Below are 10,532 nucleotides of genomic sequence, written 5' to 3'. Positions count from 1 at the left end.
TTTGCTGTGAGGCATAGATAAAAGACAAGAAGGGATAAAAATAAAAAAAACCTAAGTGTTGCAGTCGATGACAGTATAAAGCAAAGCGTGCAAGCAATCTTAAAAATCTATGGACCACCCCAACGGAAGTCAAACTCTTCCATCACTATCAGCCAAAAGGACGAAAAACCCAACTATTCACAAAAAGAAACCCTAACCTTTAACTGTACCCCCGATCAACCCCAAATTTCGAACCTTATACTGAAAATTTCTCACTCACTCAGTCACTGCTATAGCAAATTGAACTCCAATGGTTGCCTTAGAAAGGATAGTTCACGGCATGCAACTCCAATGTCTGCTCGAAGGTTCGGTTCACATGCTTTCCCCCTCTCTCTAGCGCTAAATTGGATTTTGTTTCGTTCAAAACGACGAAAAGTCGAATATACCCCAAACAACAAGATCATGACACTCACATGGTCAATCACGACGGATTCTGTTACGGCATGACCTAATTGCAATTAATTGTCTAATTAAAGGATGTAATTGCCTAAAAAAAAAAAAGTTCACGGACTCAATTGCAACTGGGGCCATAGTTCAGGGACATCTACAGTAGATAACCCCATATTTTTAAATAGATTATGCAAGCCCCAATGTGGTTTGGTGCTATTGGGCAAGGCTAAAAAACTTTCAACCATGACTAATGTTGGGAGGTGGTGAAGAATTGTTCGAGATTCTGAATCATTCCAACGGGTCCGACTGTTGTGTTGAATGAGACGCCACTTCATGATTCACCACCATCGGATTCGCCTTTGGATTCCCCCATGAGTCAAGACTCACCCATCGAAAAGGAGCCACAGCCTATTGGCCGAAAGGTGTCGAAGGCGAAGGCGAAGGCGAAAGCGAAGGGAGAGACTAATTCTAGCAATAATAACTCAAAATTTTTGGAGGAAATTGCAAGGCACAGCGCCATGAGAATTGAAATAGACATGAAAACCCAAGCAGATGAGAGGGCAATTCAAGCAAAATATGCAAAAGAGATGGAGTATTTACGCACAGAAAACATTGACAAGAAGGATTGGGAAACTATGGCCATGGATACAAGCCATATGTCTCCTAAAACAAAATAATTTTGGAAGCTTGAATGAAGGGACGTTATGAGAAGAAGACTTTCCCATGACGATGGACCTAGCAACACGGATTCATTAAATGATCAAAACCATTAAGTTAGTTTGCTTGCCTTTTATTTCATTGTATTTTAATGTTTTGTATTAAAGTAGTTGTAATTCATGTATTTAATTTAATTAGTAGTAATTCTTAATGACTTCTATTGGTTTTCTTTATTTAATAAACAAACCATTCAGTAAAATACTTTTTTATTCAACATAATCTGTGCATAAAAAAAAAAATTTAAAGGAAAAACCACAACCAAAGCATAATAAATAAAAAACACAATCATGCCTTAACTAAAAATAAAACATAACCAAATCATAACTAAAAATAAAACATAACCAAAGCCCAAATAAATAAAACATCAACACAATTCCGAATGTTGACTTCACCTCATTCACCTTCATTGCTTTTTGTTGAGGCCCAAAAAAGTCACGAGAAACCCTAAGACATTTAAAGCCCAATATAACATATAATGTTGGTCATGCGTTAATCCAAGCTGTATTTAAGGAATTAATTCATTAAATAAATATAGAAATAGTGTACATGCCATGCCAAACCAATAATACATTTTTCTCATGCCAATCACCTACCAAGCTAACATGAACCCAAGTCATGTGGTTTACAGAGCTTGCACGAGGATTATGATGTGGAAGGTTAAGGAGATCCACAAGGCCCACATAAGCTATTGGATAATGAAGACTTTAGGATAGCTACTTGGGAGCACCAAAGTCCAAGCCCATTACTTAGAGTTCTCCAATCTGGGTAAGCAAATGAGATATTCTTCAAGCACTCCATATTACACACTGGAAACAAGCCAATTCCGATACTTCCTTTTACCCATAGGAAATAGTCATTTTCCTATGCCTACCTTTATATGTTGGAAATAAGAATGGCCCAATTCTTCCTTTTTCCCATAGGAAATAATCATTTTCTAAAGCCTACCTTTATATGTTGGAAATAAGAATGGCCCAATGCTCCCTTTTACCCGTTGGAAATAGACTATCTCCAACACTTCTTTTTACCTATTAGAAACTAAAGAGAGCCTTCACCTTCTATAAATTAGGAGGCATTGCCTAGCCAAAACCAACCTCTCTTGGTTGCTACAAGCTTCCCAGCAACCAAAAGAACTCACCCCTCATTCGGCTGCTGCAAGCAACACAGCAGCCATCGGCCAATTCTTCTTTAGCCATCAGGCCCTTCCTTTAGTTGCGGGAGCAGTACAACAACTTCTTGCTTTAGCTGCTGCAAGCATCCCAGTAGCCATCAACCCCCTTCTTCAATCATCACACCTCATTCCTAGTTGTTGCAAGCACCCCAGCCATAACCTCCTCTCCTTGAAATCCATTATCTTCTCTATAAAGCCTAACCAAGCATAATTCCAAGCTTTTCCTTCCTTCCTTCCAAGCTATAAACACTATGGCCTTCAAATCTCAAGCTTTTCCTCCCATCCTCCTTCTCTTGAAACTCTTAAATCCCCACAGCCATAGCCATAAACAATAAATTCTCAACACCCAAACTCAAGCATATCAAACACCAAGCCAATCACAAGCATTCTCATTTGCTAAACTTGTGGGTCTTTAGCTCCCACACTCCAAGCTCTCATGCCAAGCTCATATAATCTCATATCAACATCAGCAAGTCATCTTCAACTCATCTAGAGCGAGCAACACCCTTACTCATTGCTGGAAGCTTCAATTTTCAAGCTGTTTTTTCCATCTTCTTCCTTTCTTTTCCATAAACACATCCAGATAGGGCAAGCATCACCTCTCACCTCTGGAACCCTTCAATTTTGAGCTCTATTATTCCATTTCTTCCCTTTTTTCTCTTTTGGCAAGCCACCCAAGAGCCTGATGAAGCTTTTATGAAGCTGCTGGAAATATGCTAAAGCCACTCATCCTTTATATATATATATATATATATATCTCTCTCTTTCTCTCTCTCTCTCTCTCTCTCTCTCTCTCTCTCTCTCTCTAAAAGCTTCATCCCAAGTCTGAAACACCCATCCTCTCAAGCTAAGTTGAAACCATAATTATTACTTTTTTGGTAAGAAAATGCAGACATTGTAAGCTCTTTGTCTAGTTGCCGAAAACGCCCAAAATCTCAAGCCTTAATCCTTTCTTCATGCTCATTTTCTCTTAGCTCCCACGCTATAAGCCTTTCATGCCAAGCCTAGTATTATCTTGATTCACCAAAGCAAACTCTCATACCAAGCCTGTGCAACATCATGCACCATCTCCAACTCTTCGTCTAGCTGAAGGAAACATCAGCACAAAACACGCAGCCGCTGGAAGAAGAACAGAGTACTCCCCTGGGACTTGCTTCTCCCTCGGGATGCTTTGGGCCTAGTTCTCACTAACTCAGAAAAAGGGGCAACGAAGGCTTGATTCACCACTCTATGACGGTCTAAGAATCAACAAGCTCGGACAAGCCTTCCGACGGAAAAAGATCCCAACACATTTCACTGCCCATAATGCTCCATCAAGTCAACTTGACGTTGTTCATGAATATAAGAAGATTACATCTCCGTATATCGATCAATCATACGGGTCATGAAATAACCGTCCCTAACCAACGGTTTATGCTCCAATGGCTGTCCATTTGGCTCAATGGGCCTTTCATAAATTCTTGTCAAGGTCGTGTTCATGGGATCCGATTTAAACACGTCTTATACATCATAATCATACTCATCCTCCACAATCATGTTATGGAGGATGATGCAAGTCATCATAATGCTCATCAGCACCTCCTCATCAAACATACGAGGAGCACCTCTAATAATTGCCCACAGAGCTTGGAGGATGCCAAAACACCTTTCGACATCTTTCCTGTATCCTTCTTGATAGGCAGCAAATAATTTTTGCTTTTGGGATTGGGGATTCGGAATTGACTTGACAAATGTGGTCCATCTCGGGTAGATGTCGTCTATTAGATAATACCCGTTCCAGTAGATGGTATTGTTGATATCATAGCTGATATTTAGGGCTTCACCTCTCAAGATCATTAAAAATTGAGGATTGACCCAGCACGTTCAAGTCGTTTTGAGATCCAGCAACTCCGAAGAAGACATGCCAAACCCATGTATCGAATCTAACAACGGCTTCAAGAATGATACTTTTTTGCCCTTTTCTATTTCCATAATCTCCTTGCCATGCAATTGGGCAATTCTTCCATTGTTAGTGCATGCAATCAATTCTTCCAATCATTCCTGGAAATCCTCGAGCTTTTGCTTTTTTGTAGAAGAAGTTAGAGGTCCCTGGGCATAGGTTTGCGCAGGTAGTCCCTGGTGTACAGAGTTTCCACTGCATCACAAAATTTTACCAAGATCTCCAAAGTAATGGACTTCCCCATCCGGGCAATCTCATTCACCTGATCAGCAGATGAACCATACGTCAGCATTCATATAACAACTGTAAGCTTTTGTTCCGGAAGTAGTCCCAAAAGCCCAGCAGCATCACACTTTTGAACCAAGTATGCATCATAATTGCAAATATCATGCATGACTTTGTTGAACAAATGAGGTTGCATTATATATCGCCTTCGAAAATCAACATCAGATTACAAAAAAGTTGGGATAAAATAATCTTCCAATAGATTCTTACCTCGAGAATGCCTATGTCTATCCACATTCGGGCCATAGCCAACTTGTGAACCACAGCGGCGGCCTTGGTTTTCTTCATCCATCAAAGTTACTGCTATGGCAACTTGTTGATCTTGTTCTATTTGCACCCTTTTGCCATCAGCTCGTCTACGCCTTCTTTCATTAGTTTCTCGCTCTTGCCTCTCCAAGCATCTCCTCATGTTTGACATTGAGAATGAAGTATGAATTCTAAAATCTGAGAAATGAAAATATAGAGAAGATCTGGTGTGAGAGGTATGAGCTGAGCCTATGGTTTTATAGAAAAATGTAGGCAGATAGAGATGACACGTGGCTCAATTTTAGAGGGTGAAAATCTTATCTGAAATTTGAAATTTGAAATTTATTTGAAATTTGAAACCGAAAATCTTATGCAAAAATTTTATCCAATTATGAGATATGAATTTTATAATAAATATTGACATGTAGGAACCCAAAAATTTTATCCAAAAATATTATCCTAATTATTGTTTATTAGGTTAAAAAAAGAAAAATGAATAGTATTTGCCTTTTGCCATGGCAACGGGTGGAAATACACATTGCTTTTTGCTAGGGCAGCCACTATTCATGTGAATAGTAACTGCCCTAGCCCTCCCCCCTCCCCGCCCTTTCCCATGGCAAATGGGGGAGTTGCTCTTATATAAATTTTAATATACTTTTTTTTAAGTATCAATTACATGGATACCATCCAAAAATAAAATTACATAGATATCTTTATTCACTTCTATCCTCTCTCCTTTTACTTTCCACCCACCATCCATAGTAACTCTTCAAAACACGCGCGAGTCATGAGAATCTCTTTAGAACCCACAACACGCAACAACAGAAGAGAAAACCCAAAACTAAAAACGCCTTCTTCTTCTTCTTCTCTTTTCTCTCTCCTCTTCTTTCTTCTGATGCTTCATGCAATTGAACTTAGTCTGATTACTCACCAATTAATGCCCCAAATTCAAAACCATAATCTCCATCGCATTGGAAACTGCAAAATCCTAACTCCACCAATCATCAGCAGCAATGGAGCAGCTGAAGACCATAGGGCGAGAGCTTGCGATGGTTTCCCAAGGCGGCTTCGGCCAATCCAAGGAGTTCCTGGACCTCGTCAAGTCCATAGGCGAAGCTAGATCCAAGGCCAAAGAAGAACGGATCGTCCTCCTCGAGATCGAAACCCTAAAATGGCGTCTCTCCGAGCCTGAAATCCCTAAACGCAAGATGAAGGAGTACATCATCTGCCTCATCTACATAAATGCTTGGCCACGACGGCTCCTTCGCCTGGCTCACCTAATTTATTCACTAATATCCTTATTTTGAAACCCAATCACAAATGCCCCTTATAAAAATTCCTTATTGCCCATCTTTCACTTTTGTTTAGTTGTTCTGAGCTCTCTCAAATTTTCTTTCACAATTTCTCGATCTCACTCACTCAACTCTCCTCTCCTCTCTTCTCTCTTTCTTGCTCGCACCCACATCGACGACAATCACTGTCACCTCCTCAGAAACCCTAACCCATATCAGCGACGACGACCTTTCCACCTCCATCTCTCACTCTTTGTCACCTCTTTCGACCTCCATGCCTAGAGATGACGTCTTAGGTAGACAGCTTGGCTTTTCTCCTACACATTTGGGTTTTCTTCTTCTTGTTTCAATTTCATATATGGGTTTGGATTTTTGGTGCTTGATGTGAGTTCAAGTCCCTCCAAGTCAAAATTGGGTGAGATTGTACATAAATTTGTTGAAACATAATTGTGGGTTTAATTTAAAATTTTACTATCTTTGTTTACAATTAATATTTTCAGCTTGTGTAGAGAATGTTATTTCAGTGGGATTATACAAGAACTTTTTGAACCAAAATTTTGAGATTGTGCAACAAAGATTTTCTTTTGCTTATTGAATTTGATTACTGAGTTAGGTTTTTATTTTGACAAAAAACAATTGAAGAAACACAGTTATTTGGTTCAATGATTTGAATTTGTTTGTCCTGTTTTGGGATGTGATTTTTTGAATAAACTACATAAATTGATTATGTCTTGAGGTGGAGGATATCTCCAAAAGTGACTGTGGAGTTTGTAAGTTTTATGAGATGCCAATATTTTAACATAAGTTTGATATTGTAAAGTTGGCATATGTTGGATCTTGGTTTTCTCTATTTTTCGTAATCAATCTTGGATATGTTTTTGGTGTAGTCTATAGTTCTCAAGGTTGGTATCATGCCAAGATTGTGTTGGTGCCATGAGAAGGGTTCTTGGAAAACTTGAAGGTTTGACAACTCTTGCATTTATCTAGTTCCATTGTCTTGCTCTTCTTCTTCTCTGAGACTGTGCTTCTTTAACTATTTGAACAATGTCAAATGCTGTATTGATGATTTCCTGATTTGTATTTTTATTCGCCTGCCAAGACACACATTCACTTCACCCATGTTTATAATAACTTTTATATTGCAATTGAGTAGTACGAAATTGTGTGCATGAATGTGAACTTTAATTTTGCAATGGTACTATCTTGTGAAAGTTTGCTATATGAAGAATTGGGTCATTTAAAAAAGCCAATAATCTGTATGAAGATAGGATTCTTGAAGGCCATCCTTCACTGGAGAAATCACAGATAGATTTCTCAGAGGTATATATAACTCAGCAAACTTCAAGCTCAGCTCTTAAATGATGTATATCATAATTTTTTTTTCTTTCTTCTATTAAAAAATGTATTTCATACTACAGTTTTACATTTATCCACTCTATTTGTTGTAGTGCATGTAAATGTATGTGTATGATACTTATAGTGCATGTCAATATGTCTCAACTTGTTTTGGTATTGGTTTCTATTATGAATTTTAGAATTGGTTTTTGTTTTGAAATTGGTTTCAGTTGTGATTGAATGTTATGTTTTTGTTTCCGTTGTGATTGAATGATTTGCTTCTAATATGCAATTTTGATCAATTTTATACGGATGGAAGATTGTCTTGTTTCAAGTGGCAGCATTCTCTTGGGGAGGAAATTGCTAACTTTCAGCTTAAATTCGGTTCTAAGAGGAGATGTCATCGAATTTTGCTAATGTGTTAAAATTCCCAACCAAGAGGAGGGATGTAAGTTTTTTTGTTTTTTGTCACTTTATGCATATCTTAAGATGTAATGAGATAACATTGTTAGTTCATCAAATTATGAAAGTCAAGTTAGAAGGAAATTTGTCAATCTCTAGTCCATGTTTTCATCGTTCCCCTTGCAAAGAAGAAAAAAATACAAATGTAACCAAATCTGTGATTTAATTGGCAAATGCCATGACAGATATGTATTGCATATGTATTGCACATGTATGGCCCTTTATTGCTTCTGTATTGCCCCCGTATATCTTTTTTTTTTTTTTTTGAAGTCTGTTGGAATAAATTTATAGGGGGATTGTGAAATTTTTGTATTGCCATTGTATAGCCTTTTATTGCTTGTGTATTGCTACTATATTGCCCCCGTAAATCTTTTTTTTCTTCAAGTCTGTTGGAATAAATTTATAGGGGGAGTATCGAGTTTGTGTATTGCCATTGTATAGCCTTTTATTGCTTGTGTATTGCTACAATATTGCCCCAGTATATCTTTTTTTTTTTTTTTTCAAGTCTATATTGGAATAAATTTATAGGAGTATGTGTATTGCCATTGTATAGCCCTTTATTGCTTGTATATTGCTAGTGTATTGCCCTTGTATATCCCTTCTTCTTTTTTTTTCAAGTCTGTATTGCAGGAATGAAGGTGGGGATGGGGATGAGAATGGCATACCCACCCTCGATTCGACCCACAGAATCAGAAAATTTGAATACACAATATGGGCCCAAAAATGACAAATTTTAACAACAATGTAGCACATAGAATACGCAATACATACCAAATTATGAAAATTTAACAGAATTCACAATCCACAAAACACCAAACCCAATACAAATACAATTCAAATTCACACTCCAAAACAAACCAACACAATTCATAATGTATGTCCAAACATTAGGTAGTGGAACATTGTTTTTACAGGTGCTTTTATTGTGGCCTGTGCCACTGCACCTTGAGCATTTTCTCCTTATGATATCCTCTCCTTGCGAGGGAATCCTTAGCTTCTTTCGTCGGCCTGGCATGACCTTTGCATTGGGAGGACGCACAACTCTACTTTGGACATCTTCAGGAATAACCCACAGGTCTTAAGGCTGTACCGGGTAGATGGTATCTGAATAAGCATGCAACCATGTATTTCGAGTGTAATAACGAGAAGCCATGGAGTATGCATTTAGTTTCAAGAAACGACAAACTGAAACTACATGCTTGCAAGGTAGTTGCTCAAGCTGAAACTTCCTACAACTGCAAGTGTTATTCGTCAAATGTACGTGGCCATCCATATCACCATTCACGACATTATACTCTACGTGATTCAGTTTCACGACATTCATCCTTGAAGCACATTCCAACCTGCGTCTTAGCTTCTTCTCGCCAAAGTCAGGGCACAATGTTGATGTACATTTCAAAGCAAAATCACGACGTTTACTGAACCATTTCACAAGCAGATTGATGATTTCATCAATCAAATGCACCACTGGTAGCATCCTTGCGAACCGAAGGACTGAGTTAATTGACTATGCAATATTTGTTGTCATTACATTGTATCGACGTCCATCCATGTGAGCTCTAGACCATTTGTGTAATCTTGCACTTTCAAGATATTGAGCAACCTCATCATTTCCCTTGATCTTGCGAAAATGACGATCAAATTTAGCGATACCATAAGATTTCGCAGCTTGTTCAAAGTATAGCAATAATTTATCATGTTTTTTCAATTTGAAAGTGCCTTTCATGTTTCCCTTCATATGGTAAAAGCATATGCCATGTTGCGCCGTTGGAAAAACGTTGTGCCACACATTCTCTATGCTAATATTCCAATAAGAAATAATCACAAGATTTGGACACTCACCAATGGCTTCATGAAGTTTACTGAAAAACCAATGCCATGATGCATTCGTCTCTAAATCCCCAATTCCAAAAGCAAGAGGATATATATTTCGATTTCCGTCAAATGCATTAGCAACAAAGAGGACACCCTTATACTTACATTTTAAATGCGTGGCATCCATAGCAATGACTGGCCGCATCAAAGATTGAAACCCTCTAATACATGCCCCAACAGCCATAAAAAAATACAAAAAGTGATTGTTCTCATCGATCTGGATGTATGTCCTTGTACCAGAATTCACACGCTCTAATTCATGACAATAAGCTGGAATGAGAGAATATGCCTCCTCTACTAAACCTCTAGTGGACATTAGAGCTAACTCCCTCGATCTCCAAGCTTTGCAATAATTAATGGTGACACCAAAGTTTTGTTTCACATCTCTGATTATATCACTTGGTGTGTATATCGTGCGAGAATCTTTCAACTTTCGCTTCACTGCATTACCAACGAGTTTAGCACTTGTGTGATGATGTTTGTCATGTATAAAACTCATATCACATTCATGGACCGGATTATATTTCATAATCATGAAGTTCGTTTCTCCATAACTAGATGCACGAAGCCGCCATGGGCATGGACCTTGAGAACAAACCACAACCAATCGACTCTTGCAAGACTGCTTCACCTTAAATTCAAAGTGACCTCTCACTCCCGCCAACTGTAACTTGTTGGACAGGGTTTCCTTACTAGAGAAAATTTTCCCCACTTCCAAATTTTGGATCCCAATTATTCCATGAATATGCGCTTTCAATATCTTCTTCTTCATCATTTACAATAC

The 10,532-nt window shown here is 38.3% G+C and overlaps 1 protein-coding gene across 1 annotated transcript; it reads right to left on the bottom strand.

Annotated features, from left to right (window-relative positions):
- On the bottom strand, positions 9,381-10,247 carry LOC109947124. The gene has a single exon (XM_020556607.1). It carries the CDS (start codon positions 10,245-10,247, stop codon positions 9,381-9,383), a length of 867 nt encoding a protein of 288 aa, XP_020412196.1.

The sequence above is a fragment of the Prunus persica genome, chromosome G2, assembly GCF_000346465.2.
Source record: "Prunus persica cultivar Lovell chromosome G2, Prunus_persica_NCBIv2, whole genome shotgun sequence".
Taxonomy (NCBI): Eukaryota; Viridiplantae; Streptophyta; class Magnoliopsida; order Rosales; family Rosaceae; genus Prunus; species Prunus persica.
This window is presented reverse-complemented; position numbering and strand designations above follow the sequence as displayed.